Below are 27,777 nucleotides of genomic sequence, written 5' to 3'. Positions count from 1 at the left end.
CCCCTACTGACCCCAGGCCCTCCAGCAGTGCCCGAGTTTCCAAATGGTCAGTGCGCCCCTGATACTGATGTTTCTACTCAGGATCATGTTGACAGAAAGATCCTGAGTAAAAGGTTCCAGAAAGACCTTGCGTATATGTGTATACATGCATAACATTCTTCTTTGCCAATGTTGCAAGATATGTGTGTATATGCACATAGACATGCATATGCGCATAAATTACTGCACTCAAGAGTGACATTTTTTATTTATGTTTTATGGCGGGAGCGAGGGACGAGTCCTTAAAGCAGAACTTCCTCTTTTGGTGGAGCTCTGCTTTAAATCAGTTTTTAGTTTGTAGTTTTCTTACACTACTCATATCTGACCTAACAACAAAAACTGAATAAATTGCAGTCAACCAGTACTAACGTGATGACTGCATTGGTTTTCACTTTTCAGACTAAAAAACATTTTCCGTGAGTACAGAAAATACCTGTTGAGCTTGTTGAAACGCACTAATGAACTAAAAAAAAACACTTGTCTTCGTTGTGGAAACTACCAGTCCCATCAATCTGCCCCACAATGGAGATGAAGAAAATGAGACATGTTTAAAATTCAGCCTATGTGACAACCATGGCTGACCCCATAGATACAGTGGGAAAAAATGATGTAGACATGAAGGGATAGGACAGAATATGTTAGTTTTTTTTGCAGGTTACCAGGTGGAAATAGATGGGGGGAAAAAAAAGCACACTTTCACTTACATACACACCAGTGCTTTTTCCTAGATAGGAGCACTCAGGAAGTGTGATCATGGACTCAAGTTTAAAGCTGAACTTCATGAAAACTAAAACTTCTCCTTTTCAGTGAGTCTGTGCCCACACTGCAAGGGCTAACTGCCTATTTATCTCTAGGGGATTTATACAAGCATTTTTACTTACCTGATGCAGGCACAGCCCCACTGTAAGAGAAAAGTTTTAGGCTGGCAATAGATGGGTACAGCAGGAACCAGGCGAATTTCTATCTATCTATGGGTAGGCTGGTTGTACTGAAGTCAATCTATCGATCAACTTCAGTACAACCAGCCCGTCGAGTTTTTTCGTGCAGTCACTGCCAGCAGCTATAGCTGCCAGCAGTGATCGTTGTATTCTGACGATGGGGAAACCTTCCACTATCAGAATAGAATAGCTCAAATTTAGCTTTCATTATTATTATTATTATTATTTATTTCAGGTACTTATATAGCACCATCAATTTACGCAGCGCTTTACATATATATTGTACATTCACATCAGTCCCTAACCCCCATGGGGCTTACAATCTAAGGTCCCTAACTTACATTCTGGGGCTATTTAGGCAGGATCCAATTAACCTATCAGCATGTACTCAGAGTGTGGGAGGAAACTGGAGTAACCAGAGGAAACCCACGCAGGCACAGAGAGTACATGCAAACTCCAGGCAGGTGGTATTGTGGTTGGGATTCGAACCAATGACCCTAGTACTGCCAGGTGGAAGTGATAATCATTTAGCCGCTGTGCTGCCAATTAACAAATAATTGTGTGTGCTACTTATGGGTTCATGCAAGTGGACTATTATAGACATTGTTTATCCCTAGCATAAATTTTCTGGCATTTTCTTGTGTCCAGGGCGCTGCCTGTGCCACGTACAGCTTCTTTGCATTTAATATTTAATCGGTATTTACCTGTGCATCCGCATGTGATGTATTTCAGAATGGAAAAGTTTCACATTTAGGAAATACATTGGACGCACATGCTGTTGTAAACACCAATGCAAAGAAGCATCAGTGTTTAAAATGGTACGGCTGCATGCAGCATTTGCTTGAATGTCAAGCTGCGCATGTCACATGTGGCTCCCCAGACACAGGAAAACACTGATAAATTTTCTTTAGGCATTAAACATGCATAAAATTGTCCATGTGCATGTCCTAAAGGTCAAATGATATTTTTGTCTTTAACAAAAATCAATTAGGTGACAGATAGAAAAGGTGGCACACTCACCGCACGAGAAAACTGTGATATAAATGGATAGGAGAATAAGCTCAGGCCATTGATAAATCAAAGCAGTGCCAGCTGGTACAACAATACCTGACTATCCAAAAAAGCAGTGTTGTGAAGTCTACTAGCACATTATGAAAGACTTGCCTTAAAACGAAGCCCTCCAGTGGCTCACTGTCACCGCTGACAGGGCTTCCATCTTTACCTGGTCTTCCTTCTGGGTTTACGGGCTGCAGAAATAATGAAAATCTCCTAAACGGTGCATATTTAGGAGATATTCTTTGTACCTACAGGTAGGCTTTTTATAAACTTACCTGTAAGTACAAGTCACCAAGCAATGTTTACTACCGCTTTTATTTGCTTAAGGCGTATCTAAACCCAAAAACAAAAATGTACTATATTGCAGCATACCAATCCTTAGATGTCTTGGCTGCAGTAGTTTTCTGTTTATAGTTTTATTTCCTTTTCACTCGGTGATCTGGCCAGTAACATGCTTCTTCCCCAAGGGTGGTCCCTCTATGGAGGAGCAACTTAGACACCCTTGGACAGCAGCATTGTCTGGGGAGTGTAGCGTAGTAGATTTATTCAGTATATACTTTACATTAGTGACTAAAAAAAAAATAAAACCCATTTCCAGCTAACACTTTTTAAGCAGTTACCAAAAGCCAATAAGCCATACAGGGGGCACTCATAAAAACAGGGGCTGCTTTGCTACTGCATCATACGTGTATGTTTTGCGTTTGCCTTTTATACCACTTTAATGTTGAAAACACTATTAAAAATTGGTAGATCAAATCAGTATGGCTGACTATAGTTTTTGCAATTTTGTGCACATCTTCAAAGTAGTGGCTACTTTGAAAAAACATATTACTACACGAACTTTACTTACCTGCTTTTAATGAGGTGTTTTTTATGTTTAACTGTGGGTGCAGATTCTACTACATATTTTAAAAATTGCATTACTTATATCTAAATTGCTCCCTCAAAGCCAAACTTTGATTAACGTTTTGATTAAAAGTTTTTTCTAGTTTTGAGTACAGTGGAAAACAGAACCACTGTCAGGATTTTGTTGCTTTTTGTGTCCCCATTTCAGTGATTTACTCTGATCGTCTTTCTTGATTATAGACAAAAAGTGAAGGGAAATGTAAAATTTTACAGCTGCCACCAGGACAGAAGTAGAGAGTTGGGCTGGCCATTTGGTGAACTGGCTAATATTTAACCACTTTTACCCCCTTCCTGTCCAGGACAATTTTCAGCTTTAAGTGCTGTTGCACTTTGAATGACAATTGCGCAGTCATGCAACACTGCACCCAAACAACATTTTTATCCTTTTTTTTTTAGACAGATAGAGCATTCTTTTGGTGGTATTTAATCACCACTGGGTTTTTTATTTTTTGCTAAACAAACTAAAAAACACTGAAAATTTTGAAGAAAAAAAAAGTTTTTTCTTAGTATCTGTTATAAAATTTTGTAAATAAGTAATTTTTCTCCTTCACTGATGTGCAGTAATGAGGCTGCAGTGATGGGCACTGATGGGCACTAATAGGTGGCACTGATGAGGAGACACTAGTAGGTGGCACTGATGGGCATTGACAGGCATCGCTTGTGGGCATTGACAGGCATCACTGATGGACACTGAAAGGCAGCACTCATATATGGCACTGATAGACAGCACTGACTGGCACTGATAGTTGGCACTGAAGGGCAGCTTTGATGGTCACTGATATGTGGCATTGATGTGCACTTGTAGGCACTGCCATGTGGCATTGATGGGCACTGGTATGTGGCATTGATGGGCACTGACAGGTGACATTGATGGGCACTGACAGGTGGCACTGATGGGGCTACACTGATCATCAGGACACTGATCATCAGTGCCCTGATGATCAGGGTAGATGTCCCCTCTGAGGACTGCCGATAACTGGCATTTCCTTGTTTACATGCGATCAGCTAAGATTGGACACAGCTGATCACACAACAGAGCCGACCTGGGACACAGCGCACCACCGATTGCCACGCCGCACGCTCCCGGGGATGCACAGTTAGAGTAGGAGATCGTCATATGACGTCATTTCCTTATATGGTGGGCGGGAGGCGGTTAAGCAGTAGGTGGCCCTGTTGGCACCCTACCACCCACATCCTGGGAGCTGGAGCGATTCTTGGCCAAACACTGACTGCCACTGTTAGGCAGCACCCACTATATTCTGGCAACCACTTGCACTAGCTATTAGAATACAATAGCATCAGTGGGAGATTTGTCCATCCACACTGTTTACTGTAAATAAATATATTTTTTAAATTCCACCCGCAGGCTCAAAAATAAAAACTATTTTGTGTAGATTCTTAAGTGCACAAAATATACTGCAATTGGATATTAACCACTTCCCGCCCGCACTGTAGCAGTAATACTGCTACGGGGCAGCACATGTGCGCAAAATCACGTATATATATACGTGTTTTTGCATTTCCAGGTTGGGGTCCTGGCCGGTAATTACTCGCCGGCACTCAAGGATCATTACCGACGGAGGGAGAGAACTGTATTTAAACAATACAGTTCTCTTCCCTTTCAGCTCCTGCACACTGTTTTGCTGCAGAGCCATGCGAAGCAGTGTACTTACAGTGCAAACACACACAACTCACATAGTAAAACAGCACACAGTTAACCCTTTGATCGCCCACATATTAACCCCATCCTGCCCAGTGCCATTAGTACAGTGTCAGTGCTTTTTATTAGCACTGATCACTGTATTGGTGTCACTGGGGATGTCAGTGACAAGTCAGTTCCCCCCAGTGGCATAATGCCTGCCACAGTCCCGCTATAAATCGCTGATCGTCGCCATTACTAGTAAAAATAAAAATCCCATTATATATACCGTCATTTGTAAATGCTATAACTTTGATGGAAACCAATTAATTTACATGTATTGTTTGTTTGTTTTTTAGCAAAGACATGTAGCAGAATACATTTCGGCCTAAACTTGTGACGAAATTTGATTTTTAAATTTTTTTTACTGTACATGTTTAATAGCAAAAAGTAAAAAATATTGTTATTTTCTCAAAATTGTTGGTCTTTTTTTTTATAGCTTAAAAAAATAAAAACCGCACAGGCGATCAAATACCACTAAAAGAAAGCTCTATTCGTGGGGAAAAAAGGACATAAATTTAATTTGGGTGCAGTGTTACATGACCTTACAATTGTCAGTTAAAGTAACACAGCGCCATAGCGCAAAAAATGGCCTGGTCAGGAAGGGGGGTAAATCCTCTGGAGGGCAAGTGATTAACATTTATTAGTAATAACTCCAGAGATTACTAATACAGCAAATATCCAATTTATTCAGGGGATCAAGTAATATTTTTTTCCCCTCAAAGCAAATTGGAACATGGTTTATTGGACTTTTTGCCTTCCTCTGGATCAACTTTGGATATAGTGTTCTATATATGGAGATTTGCTATTTATTAATTTTTCGATTGGTTGTACTAGACTTGTATCTTTTTTGGCCTGACTATCTAACTATGTATGGTCAGCTGTAATCTCGCAATGTGGATACACGTTCATATGACAGTTGTGAAAAGCAGGAGTCACTGCAGAAAGATCTAAGCGAAGCCAACTATAGATGCTTCTGCAGGCTGAACAAAAAAACAGATTCCTCCATCCACAAAAAAACAGGTGGGTGAAGGAATCCCCCCTGCCAGGGCATTGTATTCTGACACTCTGCTGTCAGAATACACTGCTCAGCAGATGCAACCAATTGGCTGCAGTCACTGATTGACAGAGGTTTTCCAACTTGTCCATTTCGACAGAAGTCGATCAAATGTTCAACTTCTGTCGAACAGGAAGGGCCACACTCTGTTTGAAATTCAGCCATCCCTGCTGACCTGGCCAAATTTTAATCTGTCTGTGCCCAGCTTTACTGTATAAAATAAATTAGATAAAATCCCTTCCCTGATACCCCTAAGGCATGAATCTCTCTTTCAGACACTAGATAGCACTTTGGCATATTTATGTAAGCTGCGGAGCCAGTATGCACAATAAATTCAATCTTGCATAGGTCCCTTTCTTCATATCCCCAATAAGCAGCCATGGCTCATATGACAACAGCTCATTAACCTGATTATCAGGGAGTTCATATGTGTATTGAGGACGTGAACAGAACTAAGGGATGATTTTTTACGCAGAATATTTGTACATATTTTCCGCAAACATATATTGCATTCATGGTTGAGTCTGGAGTTCTTCCCTAACAATCAGTTTCCTACCCTTAGTATCTGCAATAAATTAACAATAAATGTGTAACTTTATTCAGCAGAAATATTACCACTAAGGTGCCTGCCAGCGCAGTGTTTGCCATTTTGATGTTTATTTCTTCCGTTACTCTCTAGAAATAAAAGCTGAACTCATTGACAGGGTCTGGTTGGGACTAAAAGGGCTAAAAGGGGTTTATAGGTTTCTTTAAAATAAAAAGAGACCCATGTTCAGACTTCCCTCAGTGGTCAGCAGGCATAAATTATTTTGGATGACCACTGACTTTCTAGGGAGTCTATGACAAATTGTGATTCTTTGTTGATTTTTTTTGTACATGGTTGTTCTAGAGCAGAGAAGCGAAATTTTTAGTCAACAGTATTCCACAAATGTATACTTTTCATGCTGCACTAACTTGAGGTAATTACATTTCTAAAGATAACAAGTAAATAGAAGCTTTATCGATAAAACAAACAAGGGGAACCATTTATATTTTTCATGATCTATTATACAGTCATGGCCGAAATTGTTGGCACCCTTGATATTTCTCCAGGAAATCATGTATTTCTCACGAAACGTATTGCATTAACACATGTTTTGCTATACACATGTTTATTCCCTTTGTGTGTATTGGGACAAAACAAAAAAAGGGAGGAAAGAAAGCAAATTCGACATAATGTCACACAAACCTCCAAAAATGGGCTGGACAAAAGTATTGGCACCCTTTCACAACTGCGGATAAATAAGAATGTTACAAGCATGTGATGCTCCTGTAAACTCACCTGGGGCAAGTAACAGGTGTGGGCAATATAGAAATCACACCTGAAAGCAGATAAAAAGGAGAGACGTTCACTTAACCTTTGCATTGTGTGTCTGTCTGTGCCACACTAAGCATGGACAACAGAAAGAGGAGACGAGAACTGTCTGAGGACCTGAGAACCAAAATTGTGGCAAAATATCAACAATCTCAAGGTTACAAGTCCATCTCCAGAGAACTAGATTTGCCTTTGTCCACAGTGCGCAACATTATCAAGAAGTTTGCAACCCATGGCACTGTAGCTAATCTCCCTGGTCGTGGACGGATGAGGAAAATTGATGTAAGATTGCAACGCAGAATAGTCCGGATGGTGGATAAGCAGCCCCAAACATGTTCCAAAGACATTCAAGCTGTCCTGCAGGCTCAGGGAGCATCAGTGTCAGCGCGAACTATCCGTCGACATTTAAATGAAATGAAACGCTATGGCAGGAGACCCAGGAGGACCCCACTGCTGACACAGAGACATAAAAAAGCAAGACTACAGTTTGCCAAAATGTACTTGAGTAAGCCAAAAGCCTTCTGGGAAAACGTCTTGTGGACAGATGAGACCAAGATAGAGCTTTTCGGTAAAGCACATCATTCTACTGTTTACCGAAAACGGAATGAGGCCTACAAAGAACAAAACACAGTACCTACGGTAAAATATGGTGGAGGTTCAATGATGTTTTGGGGTTGTTTTGCTGCCTCTGGCACTGGGTGCCTTGACTGTGTGCAAGGCATCATGAAATCTGAGGATTACCAAAGGATTTTGGGTCGCACTGTAGGGCCCAGTGTCAGAAAGCTGGGTTTGCGTCCAAGATCCTGGGTCTTCCAGCAGGACAATGACCCCAAACATACGTCAAAAAGCACTCAGAAATGGATGGCAAAGAAGCGCTGGAGAGTTCTGAAGTGGCCAGCAATGAGCCCAGATCTAAATCCCATTGAACACCTGTGGAGAGATCTTAAAATTGCTGTTGGGAAAAGGTGTCCTTCCAATAAGAGAGACCTGGAGCTGTTTGCAAAGGAAGAGTGGTCCAAAATTCCGGGTGAGAGGTGTCAGAAGCTTATTGATGGTTATAGGAAGCGACTGATTTCAGTTATGTTTTCCAAAGGGTGTGCAACCAAATATTAAGTTAAGGGTGCCAATACTTTTGTCCAGCCCATTTTTGGGGTTTTGTGTGACATTATGTCATATTTGCTTTTCTGCCTCTGTTTTATATTTGTTCCAATACATACAAAGGGAATAAACATGTGTATAGCAAAACATGTGTTAATGCAATACCTTTTTTGTGTGAAATACTTGATTTTCAGGAAAAATATCAAGGGTGCCAACAATTTCGGCCATGACTGTATCTGTAATGTGATTTGCATAGTTTTTTTGCTGCTTTATGTTGAGGAATATACTAGTAACAATAGGTTTTCCAGGTGCCTTTCTTCATAGTGGAAATCTAAATAGTTTGAGCACTGTGCTGTGAAGGATGTGACCTGGGAGAGCTACAAATGTGAATGAATTGGAAGTTGTCAAATTTCAAATAGGCAGTAATTTATAGAAGAAGATGCTTTTCTTTGGATCTATGTGTAATGGACCACTAGGTGCAAGAGCAGGGCCCTCTATCCCCTCATGTTTTGCATTGTATTGGTATTGTTCTGTCACATGTTCTGTCCCCCTTGTAATGTACAGCGCTGAGTGAACTATTGGCGCTTTATAAATACTGTATAATAATAATAATAAGACAACGGTACTTTTAAATAAAACTCTTAAGGAAAAAGGTCCAGTTTGTTGTTCAAGAAAAGATGGAGAATGCCTACAGTGTCAGGCTAGCCACTAGACCAAACTGAAAGAAAAATTACCCCCATCTTCTGCTAGACCATTCTCCTTACCTCTTCTGACTCTGTACTTTCATGTTATGGATAAAAAAATATGTGCCTGCCCCATGTTAGCTAAACAGTGCTACAAGCCACGTATTATGCTTGGAGTTACCTATTTATTTTTACTGTATGGCCAAATTACTGTGGCTTTTGTAGATCTCAGGTTATATTTAAAAGTTCATTCTATGTTGATAGTAGCTTTGCAAACAAAGCACTCGAAGGATCCTTTCATGTGGTCTTTCCGATCAGATCTACCTGACATTTTTTCAAACAGACCTGATAAGTAGCTCCATGTAAGTCTATTGGCAGGCAGGTGTAAATGGACTAGTGTCCATTTACATCTGCTTTCCTTCCAATCTGAGGAGGTCCAGAAAAAATAAAGGAATAGGACTGCGTCTTTTTCCATTTGTTTGGACCTAAACATGACAGATCAGTAGTAGCCTGAAGCACACAAGTCTGTTTGCATCCAGCCAACTATAAATAGAACATGGGTCCAGAAAGGTAAGCTGTCAAAATGCAGAGAAATATGAATTGAACAGATGTCACAAAAGCAGATCCGTCCCATCTGATCATGAATCCCCTGCTGAATGGACTGGACATGACCCAGGTGACAAGACAGGTAACAGATCCTGGTTTCTGTGTACATGAGCCCTAGTCTCTGAATTTTGTAATAAATGAACAGCTGTGGTATGGAAATATATACATTTAAATAATTTAATAAATAATGTATATGTATATATATATATATATATATATATATATATAAAGTGTTATGACTGTCAAATGATTGGATAACCAGTTGTATGGAAGGAAAATGAAGTTTAGTAAAAATGAAATTCTGAGCAATTAGAAGTAGAACTTTGCCTCAAAGATATCTACAAACATAATTGAAGAGAGATATGCTTTAGCGTGTGTAAATATAGACACACCTTATGTATGAGCACATGCTTTCCACATGTATACTGGAATAGTTAGTATATATATACAGGCATAAGGTAAAGCCTTCAGTTGCTGGAAGCTTTTATGTATTTGAAAGAGAACATGTTCATATATCTTATTGTTGTCTTGCTGGTGGTAAAAAACAAATAATTGATAAAGCTTTTTTTTTCCCATCTGGGGTGTGTGAGTGCAGAGTCCGAGACCCTTTACCAGACTACTCGATTCAGGTGTATGGGCAAAATCATAAGCTCTCCATGTCCCTGCTTATCTTGTTCATCCCCGCCCTGTGTGCTGTGACCTATGCAGCAGAATGTGGATTGGCCACTTCTCAAAGTCAGCTGTAAAAAAAAACGCCCTTCCATGTTTGCTTACTGAGAGGGGCACTGATAACTGAAACTGCCCCCACCAGCCTCACATTAGCACTAAGCAGAGTAATATATACATAACATAAATTCTGTTTCACACAGCTTGCAGTTTATTCCCCTTGAAACATCAGCACCTAATGTGTGAGTAGGAAACTTTGATATTTGTGATAGCATGTACTTTTGTCATTTGTATTTATAGATTTCTGTGTTTACAAAAACAGTTTATGTTTAACAAGTTGATAGACTTAGCAGCATTTTCTTTAAATGCTGAACTACAGGCAAAACATAATATTAAGTAATAAACCATAAGAATGTCTGTGTCGGTTTTAGATGTACTGTTTGGCTTCAACTCAACTGACTATTTTAGACTATAAAAACTCCAGCAGTCTTCTTGTGACACAAAGAAGATGTTTATGAAAGAAAGAAATTCAGCACTGATTTGCTTATTAACCAATCATATGTAACCTCTCATTTTAATGAAAACTAGCTGGATGGTCACTATAAGTAGGAACTAAAAATGTTGTGCTCATTTTTCTTTGTCATATTTTTATGACAGCCTTAAAAGGATCTATCCATGTTCTGGACTAAGGTACTGCACAGTTTGCCATTGTAGATATGTGCAGATGTTTACAGCTGTAAGCAGAAAGGTGAATAGTTGAAATTCAATGAGGATAAGTATAAAATGATCCCCTAACAGGTTACATAGTTTGTAAGGTTGAAAAAAAAGACACTGGTCTATTAATTTCAACCTATCTGTTTATGATTTTTATTGTCTTAACAATCCCCATAGCCCTGTATATTTTGCTTTCTGAGGAAGACATCTCAGAGTTTTTGAAGCTGTTTATACTCTCAAATAGTACCACTTCCAGTTCTCAGCCAGTATTACTTACTGCTCTAACAGTAAAGAACCCTTTCTGCAATCTAAGGTTAAACTTCCTTTCTTCCAAATCTAAATCATGGCTGTGTGTTCTCTTCAGGGACCATAGAGTAAACAGCTTATTACAGTTACTGAAATCACCTTTCATATAGTTGTACATTGTAATCATATCCTCTCTTAATCGCCTCTTCTCCAGAGTGAGTAACTGTAATTGATCCTCATAGCTGTGGTTCTCAACCCCTTTTAGATGCTTAACCCCTTGGCGGCGGTGCCTCCCGGCCCTTTAAGGGTTTCAGAAGCCGGGAGGCGGGGCGGGGATTAGGGTCATGTGAGTAGGGTCACATGATCGGGAAAGGTCCTGATCGAAAGAGGAGATCGGGACCTTTCTGTGAGTAACGGACATGTGTGCTAGGAGCACGCAGGGGGCGTGCTCTCAGCTTATATGTTCTTTTTTAATAGTACGCAAATGTGCGGCCGCTCGGCGTCTAGGCCCAGTCGCCGGGAGGCTGCACATTTGCGTTCGGCCGGCATGAAGAGGTAAAATAAGAAAGTAGCTCAGAATACAATACTCACTTTTAAGACCCTCTCCCCCGCTCCTGGTAAATAAATGGCACTTTTGGGGAGCAGGTAGCTAATTTTGACAGAACTGCTCCCACTTTCACTCCAACCACCTAAGCGATTGGAAGTGGAAGTTCTTTCCCCCCTTTCTCCCCACAGTTTTATGGGACACGTGACAAGTTCCAGAAGACTGAGGGATAATTCATAATGCGTAGCGCTGCTCACACCTGCACAGTGGGGACCCGGCTGTCTTTTCATTTTTACACTGGAGCTCCTCTTTAAGCAGACTTCAAAAGGCTGATTTTCTTTTTGAAAATGGCACATAAACTGATTGTGTTGCTAGATTCTGTGGCACTGCTTTGAAGCCGTGGTTGGATCTAAAGCATGCACTGAGCGGCCAGATATCTGACACACCTGAAAGATGACATGGTACAGAGGTCCAGGCCAAAATTGAACAAAATGGACCCCAAAATTGATTTAACCTTCTTCACTGAAGGGATATTTGATACCTTCATCACCAGAACAAATATTGCCAATACATAGATTCTGCTGCTAACAACATTTTGGCCTCATGCACACTGAGGGGTTGATTTATTAAAACTGGAGAGTGCAATATCTGGTTCAGCTGTACATGGTAGCCAATCACCTTACAGCTACAATTTGTTCAATCAAATTTTTATTTTGACAATAAAACCTGGAAGCTGATTGGTTTCTATGCAGAGCTGCACCAGATTTTGCACTCTTCAGTTTTAGTAATTCAACCCCTGAGTGTTTGCTCAGCTCCTTTGAGCGCCTTTTCTCCTAGCAGGGAAAAGCAGCTTAAAAAATATTGTGCATTGCACACGCATTCACTTATAAATGTTCATGTGTATGTGTGTTAATATATTCTATTGGGCAGAATATTATTTTTTCTTTAAGAATGTATTAATGTACATGTTTATGCGCATTCTGCCTTTTTCTGCCCAAAAGCTCCCCCCCCCCAAAAAAAAACTCCTGGTGACGATTTTTTCTACCTGTAAATGCTCCTCTTCTAATATTCCTGTATTATGTGGATGGACATACAGGCCAACATAGATATGCGTTTACAGGCAGAAAAAAAACCCCTCTAGAACAGAGAGCTAGAATAAAGCCTGGAATGGAGAAGTGGAGGAAAGGAAACTGTAGAGTAAGAGGGTTAGGAGCAGATAAAACATAACATGTTGGGACTTAAAGAGGGAGCAAAGATGAGATGGAGAAGAGTTGAACATAAGCAAAGGATGAGGCAAAATGAAAAGTGTAAAATGAGACATGGAAATACTGTTGGTTAATTTTATTAGAGTATATGAAAATAAAGAGAGCAGACACCACAGGAGTAAGAAAGGGGAAGAGGACAAAACAATAGTATTTCACCAGGGTGGGTAAGACAAATAAAAAAATTGGCAGAAGGGAACCAGAATAAAGAAGGGGAGATGAGATGATGACAGAAGTGTTGGTGGAGAACATTGTTGGAGGGAAGAGAAGGGAGCAGGAAGAAAGAAATCTCCACCTTTTCATATCTCCATTGCATGGAGGATGGGGTGCGGGGGGTGGGGGTTAATTGCCTTACGGAGGTAAACTGCGCAGGTCTGATATCATGATTTGTGTATATTGATTTTATAGCAGTACTTTTACTTTAGATCTGAATCATATCAGGACAGGATTCTAATCTGCACCCTGGCTTGTGATTTTCTGATTTAGCCCCGATGCACACTATAGCTCGATTGTGAATCACACAGGAACTGCACTGCATTCCTGTGCAATTCACATGCAATTTAGTGTGGTGCAGTACGAGCCTACTAATTTTGAATGGGCTAAAATTGCACTGCATATCACCAGAAACGTGCAGGCACCTTTCTTTAGCCTCACTGTAACTGGTCGTCTTGTACTGAGCAACCCAGTGCAGGCAAACCGCACTGGGGTATCGTTAACTTTGTATTGATACCCACAGCAGACCGCAAACACACTGCAATTGCAATGCAGTGCGGGAAACTTGCAGGGATTGCGGCGTTTCCCACATCACATATATATGAACCAAGCGTTAAGGGTTTTACCCTGTATTATGCTATTTATGCAGTAGTTCTTTTTATTTGCTTTAAATGATTTTAATATGTAAGTGATCATTTTTGTATTGCAGTAGAAGATCCAGAAAGTGTTAAAATGTTTTGGTTTTTTTTGTATTTTTTTTTTTAAACAAAGACGTTGACACATGCAGTTATTATATATAAGAGTGGTACAGCTTTTAACTTGGAAGGTTTCTTTGGAGTGCTGTTGTTCCTGTTTGAGGACATTCTAACCAACCCTGATATTTCTGATTTGGGTATAAAGGGTTTTGTTAAATCCCAATGTAATGCACAGAAGGTGCACAGAAGGAACAACGTGCAGGAATTTTGCTGCCATAGCAGAGCAGACACTGCAAAACACATGTAGAAGTCTTGTTGCGAGAGCCCCTGCAAGATATAAAAAACTAATGGGTATTTCGGTTTGGGGTAGGCCAATCTTTTGGCCATGTTAGTAAGGTTCAGAAATAATTTATATTACCAGCATGAAAGGCATTCTGACCCGCACTCTCTCTCATTCCTTGCTCAGGTTTTAAAAATAAGTCATGATGGTGGAATCTGCATCTGAATCAATTCGATCTACTCCAACCAGTCAGAATGGAGTAAGCAGTCTTCCCAACCAGTCTGAAGGAGGTGGAGCACGGGAGGCTAGTGCAAGTGGAGACACTAATGGAGAATTAAGTACAGCAGAGCTTCTACATTTCCAGCAGCAACAGGTAAAGAAAAAAGCATATTAAGGCTAGTATACAATATTATTGTAAGTAAACATGTTAAACACATTTGGGTGTATTTTAATTGTAATGTTCAAAACTAAATAATCTATATCAGCCAGACTGAAGTCAAAATTCATTGATTTTTCTCCAGTAATCTGAAAACTGATTGCTAAGGATTATCACTCTTTGTCTCTTACTTCATATCTTTTCATTGGAAATTTGGCTTTATGAGCCAGACCTATTTAAGGAAATACAAGCAAATTCCTGCTAGTTTACTTCACATGTGTTAAATGTTACAGGTAGCATATTTGCAAGCATTTTTGTAATGGATCTTGGGTAATTCTGCCCAACTATTTGCATAGTTTTCAAGAATCAAGGCGGCATTATTGTAATAGGCCCCTTTTACACGAGTGGACCAATGGTGTTCGCCTGTCCATTTTTCAGACAGATCCGATCAGTCCATCCATACACTTCTATGGACCGGCGGGTGTCAGCGGACAATATTCTGCTGACACCTGCTGACATCTGATCCCATCCTCTACGCCAAAATCTGATCAGATGAAACGGACAGGCGGTCCATTGCCATCCGACCATCCCATTGAAATCAGTGGACACTGTCTGTGTCTGCTCTGCAGCAGAGCGGACAGAGATCTGTCATCTACCTGCTTAGCGGAGATCAGCGGAGAGATCAACTGCTGAGCAGGCAGATCCCGCTGACGGATCCGCCCCATCTGAAAGGGGCCTTATGTTTACAGACAAGTTGCACCTCTTCAGCTTGCAGCCATAGCAAAGTAGAAACACTTTCATTTGTTAAAGGCAAATAGACTGTGCACTTTGCAGGGGCAGTTGCACTTATTTTCTGCAGAGCTTAGTAAATGTGGTAACACTTTGCTGATTTCCAACATCCAATCGTGCACTCAAAAAATGCTCCTTTTTTAAATTTTCCTTGCACCTGATTGGGTATTCTTTACAAAGTGAAGCTTACCACATTCTCATTTACTAAGGAAAATAAGAAAACTGCACTGCAGAGTTGCACATTCTATTTGCCGTTGGTAAATCCACCCCATGTTGTGCATAACATAAAAGTAAGACAATTAGTAAATACGTATACTAGATATATTTCAGCCATACAACAGTAACTGTTTCAGTGCAAAGCCTGATGGCTATTTACACATAGCATACTGATAAAGCAATGGCCAGTTTGGCTCTTCCCTTCTTACTCCACAATTTAATTGGAATTATTCCCTGGATATTTTATCATGAAAATGTTTAAATTTGACTACCTTTAGTGTTAGCATAATAATCTAAACAGCTTTCAACTTCTGTTAAAGTTTATTTATAGGCAAAACTTTTTTTCAGTTTAGGATAGAGAGGGTGGGGATTCCGCGCCGGAAATGACGTCACCTACCAGACCCTGAGGAAGTTACGTGAGCGGTGACGCAACGTCATTTCCGGCGCGGACGCCATCTTTGGAAAGAAGAACCCATGCAAGTACACCCATACATGAGGTTTAAATGCTGTATACAAGAAGATGTACCATGTGAGTGTCCTGTGTATATAATTTTAATTACTGAGCTAATAAATGGTAATACACTATGGAGGCTTTTCTCATTGTGGACCACGTGGGAGCTGTTTTTTCTGGATAAGAGCCATTTAGGATATTCCTTGAGGATACGCTTTAACCCAGGGGGATCCAGGAGTGATCCATAAGGCACTTAGGCCCTTTTAGGGTTGCCGCAAGGAGGTGAGGAGCCAATCTAGCTGTATGTGGAGTCATCACCAGAGCCTACAAACACACAAGATTCAACTGCATGTTTGCATTCATTGTTGTGGACACTGGTGGCACATTTTGTTATATAAGATTTTATTTTGAGTGATGTGTTCATTTATATTCACTTGTTGCATATATACTCACTTGTTGCATACATTTTTTTTTCTGATTTCAGCGGTTTATTTATGGTTATGAATAGAGTGTGTTGACACTGAGCACTTGTTTTATAGGGTATATCCCCTGTATTAGGGGGCTTAATATCAGTCATTTCCACCATATGCTTAATATCGTGTGATGTTGTACTATTGTAGCATTCATTTATATCATTAGGATTCACTGTTTGTTTCACCATTATGTCACATTTTTTATGTTCAGATTTAGAGCGCTACACTTATTGATTGTTATATTTTGGTTTTCCACTTCAGGTAATAAGGTGCAGGTGTAGCAGCTTATTTTTAGTTTAGTAGAAGTGAGCGCAGGAGGTTTTCCCCATTTCTTGATATTCCATAGTGCAACACCGTTTAAATAAACTACACACTAAGTGAACTAAACGTATGCACTTGCATTGAACAGAACACAACGTGCTCCACAGCAAAGTGTTTCAGTATTTACAATATCCAACCTGTACAATTATCCATAGTGCTTCTCGTCACCAATAAGTGTGCCATGCACTCACCTTCTTCCTTGACCTATACTGAACATAGATCACAAGCGCTTTATACGTTGCTCAATCTCTGCTCATCCACTGCTATCCTTTAGTGGCTATGTCCTTGGTATGTTAAGAGAACAGACTGCCCACTAAGATGGTATATGCTTCTTGTCTTCAGATATCTCCAGTGGCACCAATCTTCTACCTTCTCTAGAGAATGTATGGCTGCTGTGTTCTTACTCCTCTGTCTCAGGAGCCCTTCCTGTGGGGTCACATGACTGCAGTTTGAAGGAACCAGGGGTGCTCCTGTGTAGCAGCTCCCCCTAACGCTTACCTGAGCCCCCTCTCAATCCAGCAATGTCCACAAGAGCCTCGATTCTCCAGTGAGCCAATCAGGAAAGGGAGAGGCGGGGCCAAGCTGTGGCTCTGTATGTGAATGGACACACAGAGCTGCGGCTCAGGAGAGCGCCTGCTTGGGTTCAATGGGGGCCCTCACCAGGAGGGAGGAGCCAAGAATGCCAGCATTGGACCCGAGAAGAGGAGGATCCAGGCTGCTCTTTGCAAATCCACTGCACAGAGCAGGTAAGTATGACAGGTTTGTTGTTTAAAAAAAAAAATCAAGACTTTAATATTATTATTATTATTATACAGTATTTATAAAGCGCCAATAGTTCGCTCAGCGCTGTACATTACAAAGGGGGACAGAACATGTGACAGAGCAATACCAATACAATGCAAAACATGAGGGGATCGAGGGCCCTGCTCTTTTAAGCTTACAATCTAGGAGGGAGGGGGTGGTGGCACAGGAGGAGATAGCTGTGGGGGATGGAGTGGTAGGAAGAGTGGAGGAGGTCGGCAAGTTAGCAGGGGGTGGGGTAGGCTTCCCTGAAGAGATGGGTTTTCAGGGTGCGCCTAAAGGAGAGGAGAGTAGGTGATAATCTGATGGGTTGGGGCAGGGAGTTCCAGAGGATGGGTGACACCCTGGAGAAGTCCTGGAGGCGGGCATGGGAGGAGGAGACCAGGGAACTAGAGAGAAGGAGGTCTTGTGAGGAGCGGAGTGTGCGTGCTGGGCGGTACTTGGATATTAGGTCAGTGATGTAGTTCGGGGCAGTATGGTGGACAGCTTTGTACGTCAGCGTTAGGATTTTGAATTTGATCCGTTGCGCAATCGGAAGCCAGTGGAGGGATTGGCAGAGGGGGGTGGCGGAGACAGAGTGGTTGGAAAGGTGAATGAGTCTGGCAGCCGTATTCAGGATCGACTGAAGCGGGGATAGCCAGTGGCGAGGCAGGCCAGTGAGGAGGGAGTTGCAGTAGTCGAGTCGTGATATGATGAGGGAGTGGATGAGCTGTTTAGTGGTTTCTGGGGTTAGGAACGTGCGGATTTTGGCGATGTTGCGGAGGTGGAGGCGGCACGAGTTTGTTAAAGATTGGACTTGGGGCTGGAAGGATAGGTTGGAGTCCAGAATGACACCCAGTACTCTGGCCTGCAGGGCGGGTTTGATGGTAGCGTTGTTGGATGTGACGGAGAAATCATTGGGGGGTGGTGTCCGGGCTGGGGGGAAGACAAGAAACTCGGTTTTGGAGAGGTTCAATTTAAGGAAGTGGAGCGACATCCAGTCTGATATGTCGCTCAGTAGGCGTGTGATTCGGGCTGAGACCAAGGGGGTGAGGTGGGGGGTTGAGAGATAGATTTGTGTGTCGTCGGCATAGAGGTGGTAGTTGAAGCCGTGAGAGTGTATGAGTTGGCCAAGGGAGGAGGTATAGATGGAGAAGAGAAGGGGCCCGAGGACAGAGCCTTGAGGGACCCCAACAGAGAGGGGGAGTGAGGGGGAGGTGGTAGCATTATAGGTAACGCTGAAGGAGCGTTGTGACAGGTAGGATGAGAGCCAGGAGAGAGCAGAATCTCTGAGGCCGAGGGAGTGTAGTTTTTTGAGGAGGAGGGGGTGGTCGACTGTGTCGAAGGCCACAGAGAGGTCAAGGAGTAGGAGCACTGAATAGTGGCCATTAGCTTTGGCGGTTAGAAGGTCGTTGGAGAGTTTGAGTAAGGCAGTTTCGGTGGAGTGTAGGGGACGGAAGCCGGACTGTAGGGGATCGAGGAGGTTGTTGTCGTTGAGGTGAGAGCATAGGCGGGTGTAGACTAGGCGCTCGAGGAGTTTAGATGTAAATGGGAGCAGGGAGATGGGTCTGAGGTTGTTCGGGTCATTGGGGTCCAGGGAGGGCTTTTTAAGTATGGGGGTGATGTGTGCATGTTTCAGAGGGGAGGGGAAAGTGCCGGAGGAGAGGGAGAGATTAAAGATGTGGGTGAGGGAGCGTAGGATGGAGGGGGAGGGAGGTCGTAGGAGTTGTGAGGGGATAGGGTCGAGGGGGCAGGTGGTGAGGCGGGCATCAGAGAGGATCTTGGAGACTTCCTCGATGGTAGTAAGGTCAAAGGTGCGGAGTGTGGGGGGAGCTTCAGTATGAGGAATGTAGGGTGGGGTGGAAGAGGAGGTCAGAGCAGTGGTGGGGCCGTGGGAGAGGGGTGATGAGGGGGTAGCTGAGTGAGGGTGAAGGGGGTTGGAGAGAGTTTGAGCAGCGACGAAGTCCCTACGGGTTATGTCGAGGGGGAGGGGGGATAAGGGGGTAGCTGTGTGAGAGGGGACCGGTTGAGAGGGCGTGTGAGTTGCGGCAATGTGCTTGCGAATTGTGTCAATCTTGTTTTTGAAGTGATTGGCAATCTCAAGGGCAGTGAGTGAGGTGCTGGGTGGAGGTGGGGGTGGAGAGAGTAGAGAGTTGAAGGCAGAGAAGAGTCGGCGAGGATTGGAGGAGAGGGCCTTGATGAGGGTCAAGAAGTAGGCCTGTTTGGCAGCATGGAGGGAGGAGGTGTAGGTGTGGAAGGCAGATTTATAGCGGGTGAAGGCTTGTTGGGATTTGGTTTTGCGCCATAGTCGCTCCAGGGCACGACTTTGTCGTTTGAGGGTTTTGGTGTGATCAGTCTGCCAGGGCTGGAGCGGTCGGGGTCTGATGTTGCGTGTGGTTAAAGGCGCTAGTGAGTCAAGGGCTGTTGAGAGCGCATTGTTGTAGGCGGTCAAAGCCAAGTCGGGGCAGGACAGGGGGAGGATGCGGTCGTGGAGTTGATCAGCTGCAGAGTGGAGGGAGGCAGGGTTAAGGTTGCGGAGGTTACGGCTGGTAGTAGTGTGACATTTGGAGGGGTAGGCATTGGAGGACGAGGAGATAGAGAAGGTGATCAGGTTGTGGTCAGAGAGAGGGAAGGGGGTGTTAGTGAGGTTGTGGGGGGCGCAGCGGTTGGAGAAGACAAGGTCCAGGATATTTCCGTCGGAGTGGGTGGTGGATTGTATGCACTGTGCAAGTGCAAAGGAGGAGGTTAGGTGGAGGAGACGGGCTGTGTCTGGGTTGTCGAGGTTGACAGGATGTTGAAATCCCCAAGGATGATGGTGGGTAGCTCAGAGGAGAGGAAGAAGGGTAACCAGGAGGAAAAGTCATCCAGGAAGCGGGGTATAGATCCAGGAGGCCGGTATATCACAGCAATCTTCAGGGGGGTTAGGGAGAATAGTCAGACACAGTGGGCCTCGAAGGAGGAGAAGGATAGGGAGGGGGGGTTTGGGAGGACTCGGAAGGTGCTCTGCGGTGACAGGAGCAGACCAACCCCACCACCTTTACGACCGTTAGGCCTGGGTGAGTGGGTCCAGGTGAGACCTCCGTAGGAGAGTGCAGCAGGGGAGGTAGAGTCAGTGGGCTGGATCCAGGTTTCTGTGATCGCTAGGAGGTTGAGGGAGCCGGAAACAAAGAGGTCGTGGATGGCGGTAAGCTTGTTGCACACCGAACGGGCGTTCAGGAGTGCACATGAAAATGGGGGGGGAGATTTTAGGGAGCAGGGGGACAGATACTAAGTTGTGGGGGTTGCAGTAGGACGTGGAGGTGGGAGGGTGTTGAGCGGGTGAGGGAGGTGGAGGGCCAGGATTCGGGGAGATGTCCCCAGCGGCTAGGAGGAGGAGAAGGGTGAGAAAGGTGGCATGGGAGCGGGATGTGCAGGAGCGAGAGAAACTCCTAGTGGAGGTGTTTGGGTCAGAGGGAGAGTGGAGTAATAGGAGGAGGTGGTGGGTGCCATAGAAGGGCGAAGGAAGCAGTGAGGACACAATATACAATTGTTTGGGAGGGGCAGAGGAATATAGTGAATGGATTTTGGGAATGGAGGAGAGGAAAATGAGAAGGAGGAGTGGAAGAGGCATTTTGGGGAGGTGAAGAGAGCAATAGTAGGGAGATGATAGCAGTGAGGGGGAGATGTACAGGTTGTGGGGTGGAGCAGAGGGGTAAAGAAATGAGATTTGGGAACAGAGGATAGTAATATGATAAGGAGAAGAGGGGTGTATTATATAAAAGGTACACGGAGTGGGACTCAGGCATGTAAGAGGTTTCCCAGGGTGTTTGCTTGCAGTCTTCCAGCATGCAGTAGAGCTTCTTGCTGTTGTTGTGTCTTCCTGCTGCTTGAGTTCTCCTGCTTTAGTTCAACTGCTGCGTTTAACTGCTTCTTCTATGCACTCGTTCTAAGCCGCACTCAATCTGAAGCAGCACCCCCATCAGAGACTGTGCCCCCCATCAGAGATCTCCCCCATGAGCTGATCTAAATTTATAGGGAGATGCTCAAATGAACATTCAACTCCACCCCAATTAGAAGCTAATAAGGATCACATGAGTAGTGGGGGATGTTTCTCTCAGGAAACAGACACCAATCGTAAAACGGGTGCAGCTGAAGGTGAGAGCTGGTCAACATATACACAAATATAAATACACCATTTGTTCTGAATATAGCAGGAGTCAATGCGTTTTGGAGTTAAGAGTGGAGGTAGGAGAAAGGTGCATTTACCTGTGTAGAGAAGGCATAATTAGATTGCTGCGTTTAACTGCTTCTTCTATGCACTCAATCTGAAGCAGCACCCCCATCAGAGACTGTGCCCCCCATCAGAGATCTCCCCCATGAGCTGATATCTAATATCACTTAAAGCTTCTTTTTTTTTAATGACAAACGATGTAATGTTGTATTTACCTGCTCAATGCAATGGTCTTGCGCAGGGCAGTTCCGATCCTCTCCTTTTGGGGTCTGCTCCTCTCTATGGGGTCACCCGTGCGGGCTCGCTCGCGACCTGTCCTATCTGTATTGACACACAGCAGGGGCCTCGGCCCTGCCTCCCGCTTACTCGGCACAGCATGTGATTGACAGCAGCTGTTATATATCTGCCCAGGGAAGAGAGAGACAGTGTCGAGAGCTGCTGCTGTTGTGCACATCGCTGGATTGGATCGGGTTCAGGTAAGAAGAAGGGGGAAGGGGGCTGGGAGGGATCCTGCAGCACAGAAGGTTTTTCACCTTATTGCATTCTATGTTTTAGAACCACTTTAATTAGTGCACTTTTCATGCATTAGGTGAATTGAAAGAGTTTTCCATATAATAATGGACCATTTTTAACGCCACACAACATTAAAGAATAGGTTCACCTTTGAAAACATGTTACATGTTCCACTCATTTTAGAGGGGAACATCTAACATGTTCCTGCTTCTGTATCTACTCTCCGATCCCCCCCTCCCTGTGACAGTGGGCCAGGGATTTTCTGCCCTCACCCACTGTCACTATTTGAAAAGAGTGCGGCCGCGTGGGGCTCTGCTCACACGAGCGTGTCATTAATTCACAGAGTTCAGTGAATTAAAGAACTAGAACTACCAACAGCCTTTGCAGATGAGCTGTTGAGTGCTCTAGGTAGTTCATTGATTCTTCATGTCATTGTGTAACTGCCTGCCCAAGAGAGGTACAAGCAGACAGCTTACATTGACAGTCTGCAGGAGCCCGGCATTGCACACATGATCTGCACCGTGATTAAAAATGTGCAAAGGTGACCTTATCCCTTAAAAAACATTTGTTTCAAGGTTGTGCTGGGTTGAAGAAAGCTGAATAGTTTACAGCCAAATTCAAACATCTAATAAGCATTGGTATGAAGAAGAGACGAAAGACACTGGACATGACTATGACTATATGTTTCTTTTTCTAACAATTTAAAACAACAGTTACCACCTTAGCAATCGAAGTAATAAGATATATTTTATATGTAAAACAGCAGCAAGTTAATATTTATAATTTATGTTTCTACATTGGTTAAAAGAAAAACATTTCAGAGTTTCATCTCTCCTCCAGGCATTGCAGGTGGCAAGACAGCTTTTGTTACAGCAGGCAACAGGGCTAAGTACTCCAAGCAGCACAGAAAGCAAGCAGCCTTCAGTTCAGGTGGGAACCACTGGACAGCTTAATAGAATGATTCCAGGTAAATTCCTGTGAAGCCAAACAAATCCTATCTTTTTATTTTTCCACTAGGTCCCCGTTTCAGTGGCTATGATGTCTCCACAAATGTTAACCCAGCAACAGATGCAACAGATTTTGTCCCCTGCACAAATTCAGGCAGTTCTGCAGCAGCAGCAAGCGCTTATGTTGCAGCAGGTGAGATTTTTTTCTGTCATTTTTACTTACAAAGCAAATTAGAGAGATCTGTGAAAGCCATTCTATATACTGTTATGCTATATTTTAATAATGGTGATCCACATGAAATATACTATATGACATGACCAGTAACATAAAACTTAAGTCACTCTTAGTACTTTTTAAAAGTATTCAAATCCTTTAGACCTTTCTGTAGTGTCAAAACCTGGAACTTTAATGTATGTTTTGGAAATATATGTCACTTATATGCTCTAAATTGTCTATTAAACAAACTATAAAAAATAATCAACATATTTTTCCAAGTTATATATAAACAAAATGCATAAATATTTACCTAGTTTTCTGTGAAAGACTCTAAATAAATTCAGGCACAACTAGATAACGTTAAAACCCTTATATTTATTTCAATGGAATCTAGCCTGATGCAATTAAAGTTGTAATAAACCCAAAACCCAAAATGTAACACCTTGCAGTTTGCCAATCCTTAGATGTGGATTCTGCATTTGTTTTCTTTTTTTAGGCTTTTTCCCTCTTCTTTCACCTGGTGATCTGGTCAGTAACACACCTCCTGTATTAGAGTGCCTACACTCAGGAGGACTAACAAATTGATTGTGAACTCCAGCTTACAATTTTTAATCAATTACAGCTACAGTTTTGTTCCTATTGGGATAAAGGTTTTGCATAAATGAATAAAAGCTAACCATTGTAATCACCTCTGTAAGTGGTAAATGGTGTGTCACAACCCTCTAACTTAAAAATAAAGGAAAAAAAGCCTAAAAAGAATAAAACAAATGCAGCCATCATGTCTAAGAATTGGTAAGCTGCAATATCATAAATGTTTGCTTTTGGATTTAATACCGCTTTAAAGTGTGTAGTTAAGGACTCATAGAGAACTTAATTAAAATATCTTGAAGATCAAGCAGCTGTTCAAATAAGTCCAATTTTAAATTCTGGAGAAGGACCAATCAGGGTTGGTTATCTTAAACTTTGGCCATCCCTGGAGCACAGTTGACATTATTGTTAAGGTCTCATTCACACCACCACACATGCGTTAACTTATGTGTGTTGCTTTGCATTGCATTGCTTTTTTTGTAATATATTTGCATGCGTTTTTACATGTGTTGCATTTGGGGGGGTTTTTTTTTGCCTTTATTGCTTTGATTTGTCTTGCAGTGCACTGCGTTTGTGTGCGCTTGCGTGCATTTGAACACATTGAGTTGCACTGCACTAGAAAATGTAGTGCATGCTGTACTTTTTTTTAGAGTGCTGCACAAATACAATGCAATGCAATGTGCTGATGTGAACTGCACTCAGAGGGAACCACTATTTTTTGGTTGCCACGCTTTGGGAATGTGCTTACAAATGCACCCCAATGGATCTGGTGTGAATGAACCCTTAATGAAATGAATATAGCACAACCATGAATGACAATGCCTAAAGAAACTTGTTTAAGCAATGAACAGGTAAAGAGGGCATTACTCAGAATCAACCAAGAGGCCACTTGAAGCTCTGAAAAAGCTGGCAAAGATTTACAGCTGAGATGGAAGAATCAGCCTGAGGGACAGGAAAAACCCAAAGACCCCACAAAACTGAGCTCCAGAAAAGAGCAATGAGATAAGAAAAACTGTTTCAATAAAAACCAATGTAGCTTAAAAACTGTGAAACTCTCCCAGCTTCTATGTAAGCTTCTCAAGCCTCTGGAATTTATTAGCCATTGCCATTTATAATATTGTTTATAAATTTACCATAGCTTGTAAAGTTATAGAAAAAAATAATTATTTTGTCTGTCCTTTTGTTTTATTAAGTTTTGGGTAACAAAACATTGCACCTTTAGGCTAGCTTTACACCTGTCCACTCCAGTGTGTTGCTTTAACTCATACATATTATGTTATCCATCAGTGTGCATTATCTTAAGGTAGTCAATTTATTTGGATAGATTGCCAAAGCATTAGGACAGAAATGCATAGCTGCACCTTTTCCCAACACAGTGCACCACAACACACAGTAATGCATTACTCTGCATTGAACTGTGCTGCAACATAGATACATTGTGAAAGTGTGTTGGGGTACCATTTAAAATGAATGGCGCCATGTACGCAACCATATGGGCTTGTCAAAATGCAGTGGTGTGAGGGGGCCTTCAAGTCATCCAATAAATTTATTTTAATTCCAAGTTGTAACTCTAAAAAATGTGGAAAAGTCCTAGGGAGTGAAAATGGGTGAGCAAGGCACAGTACACAAAGAAGTCAGAAGGTGCCTAACTATAGCCTTCAAATTGTTTGCAAATCAGGCATTTTGCTTAGGCTTCCTTTACATCTGCAAAGTAAACAATTTTCAAAATCAAAAACACTTGAAGTTTTCAAGCACTCGTGAAGGGGTTTTAAAGAATTTGCCAGTCATTGCACTGCACATAAAGTGCACCAAAACTACTGCAAAACCACTAAATTGCTCAGGTTTATTAAAAATAACAACTTCGTTCCAGCTCACCAATGGACATTATTTGAGCAATTAAAAACTTGTGAAACTGCAACATAATTCATAATAAGCTTTATTGCACTGTTTTCATTGCTGCATTTACATCAGCCCATTTTTTGTCATTTAAAGTGAACCTGTAGTTAAACCATTTTTCCGAAACAGTAAATGAGCTTTAAAGTTGGACTCTTTTTAAATTAAATAAAATACTTGTACCCACTTCCCTACACAGCAAGGGTTAGCTGCATGTGTTGACCAGGAGGTAAAAAATAAGGTGAAATACCTTGTCCTTATGTCAGAAGCTTGAATTGTACATGATGATGTCAGAGAAGCCGCTGATTACTAAGGAGAATGTAAAATAAATGGGGTTTAGTGAGCGCTTAAAGAAACAGCAGCTAGTACGCTAAAAAGGGAAACCATAAAACCTTCCAAAATATTGGTAAGATATGTAGTGCAGAGCTAAAAAACAAATAATACAATAGATATAAAATAGACAAACACCTCTTATAATGTAAGAGGTGCACCAGAGGCGCAATATAAATAAATAAATATAAATGCGTTTATGTCATATGTAACAGAGGTCCCCTCAATCCTGGATAGGATGTGGCCTGGATTGGATAACTCCTCAGTAGATAATGGAACTTCTAGAGGTCCCCTTAGAGGCCTGGCTACGGACGGGATCTGCTGGATACAGCTCTCCTCTGGGCCCTGGGATGGTCACCTGGGGGGTTAAATGCTCGATGTAGATCAGAAAAAAGTACCCATGGTGTAGTAATTTGATCAAAAATTGGATACATTTATCAAGGTTAAAAGTAAGAACACACTTTAAAGGTACTGAGGTAAGATAAATCCTTTTGAGTAAAAAAATGCAGTAAAATGTTGAATGCAGCACAAAACTGCACAAAACTGTGGTGCACACAGGATTGATCTTGATATGACATAAACACGCATTTATATTGCTCCTCTGGTGAGTGTGCAATTTACCCGTTATTCCTGCACAACACCGGATCGTGTCACTGGGATTTAATCAAGTCACCTTCTTTTAGTTCATTTGTGGTTCAATCACCATTTTCACTTTTTGGACTTGCATTAGCACTGTTCATTACGGAGCTATTGGATGTGTTTGGTATAATCAAAACACTACATAGCCTTTAAGGACATTACTTGTTGCTATTTATACACCAATTACGCACCTTGTTTGAAGTTATATTGGTCATTCAGATATCTTTAAACCGTTTTATATACATTATAAGAGGTGTTTGTCTATTTTATATCTCTTGTATTATTTGTTTTTTAGCACTGCACTACATATATTGCTAAGGAGAATGGCTTTGTGGTACTGGTCAAACATCGAGGAGGAAGCTAGTGGGAGTGAGGAATAAGACAAACCTTTCTTATTCATTAGACTCTCGATTTAAAGAGGAGTCAACCCTTGCTGTGCAGGGGCTGGATCAACTATATAGTGATTTTTTTTTTTTACTGATGACTGAATTTCAGCTTTAACATGATCCCATACTGACTTCTGTAGGCACTTTGGAGAAATTTGTTCTCAAATTCACAATATAGCGAAAACTTCTCCAGAAAGTGAGAAGCATTCTGTCTTAGATAAGTTTCCCCTTTTTTAAGATTTACCCGCACCTCTTGTTCTGGTAAAAAAAAAATATATTGCAAAATTTTGGATTTCCTATCACTTGTTTTCTATGGACAATGGTCACTAGGATAAATATAGATGTTGAATCTACCCAGCCTGGACAAAGCCAGCAAGAAACAAACAAAAAAAACTCTACATGGTTCCAATCCATCCCTATTCTATTCAAAGCTAAACATAGATATTTTGGCTATACATACACTAGGTTATTGGCAGCACCCCCATGCCTGCAATTTCCAGAGCTTTTCATTAGATATATTGATTTTTCACCAAATAAATGTTTGCATTGTAGTCTATCCCGATTTAGTATACTACTTTTTTTTTTTTTTTCA

At 42.0% G+C, this 27,777-nt stretch overlaps 1 protein-coding gene across 2 annotated transcripts in view; it reads left to right on the top strand.

Annotated features, from left to right (window-relative positions):
- The window catches only part of FOXP4 (forkhead box P4), a 109,686-nt gene that overhangs the window by 34,622 nt on the left and 47,287 nt on the right, over nucleotides 1-27,777 (top strand). For both annotated transcript variants that reach the window (XM_089681173.1, XM_089681174.1), the window contains exons 2-4: nucleotides 14,243-14,429; nucleotides 23,026-23,115; nucleotides 23,203-23,325. In XM_089681173.1, coding sequence (XP_089537299.1) covers nucleotides 14,259-14,429; nucleotides 23,026-23,115; nucleotides 23,203-23,325 — 384 coding nt within the window. In that variant the 5' untranslated portion in view covers nucleotides 14,243-14,258. The remainder of the gene's footprint in view (nucleotides 1-14,242; nucleotides 14,430-23,025; nucleotides 23,116-23,202; nucleotides 23,326-27,777) is intronic.

The sequence above is a fragment of the Staurois parvus genome, unplaced genomic scaffold (assembly GCF_062004578.1).
Source record: "Staurois parvus isolate SC_StPar_1 unplaced genomic scaffold, SC_StPar_1.0 ptg000261l, whole genome shotgun sequence".
NCBI classification, from domain to species: Eukaryota; Metazoa; Chordata; class Amphibia; order Anura; family Ranidae; genus Staurois; species Staurois parvus.
The sequence above is the reverse complement of the archived record's forward strand: the minus strand, read 5'-3'. Positions and strand labels throughout refer to the sequence as shown.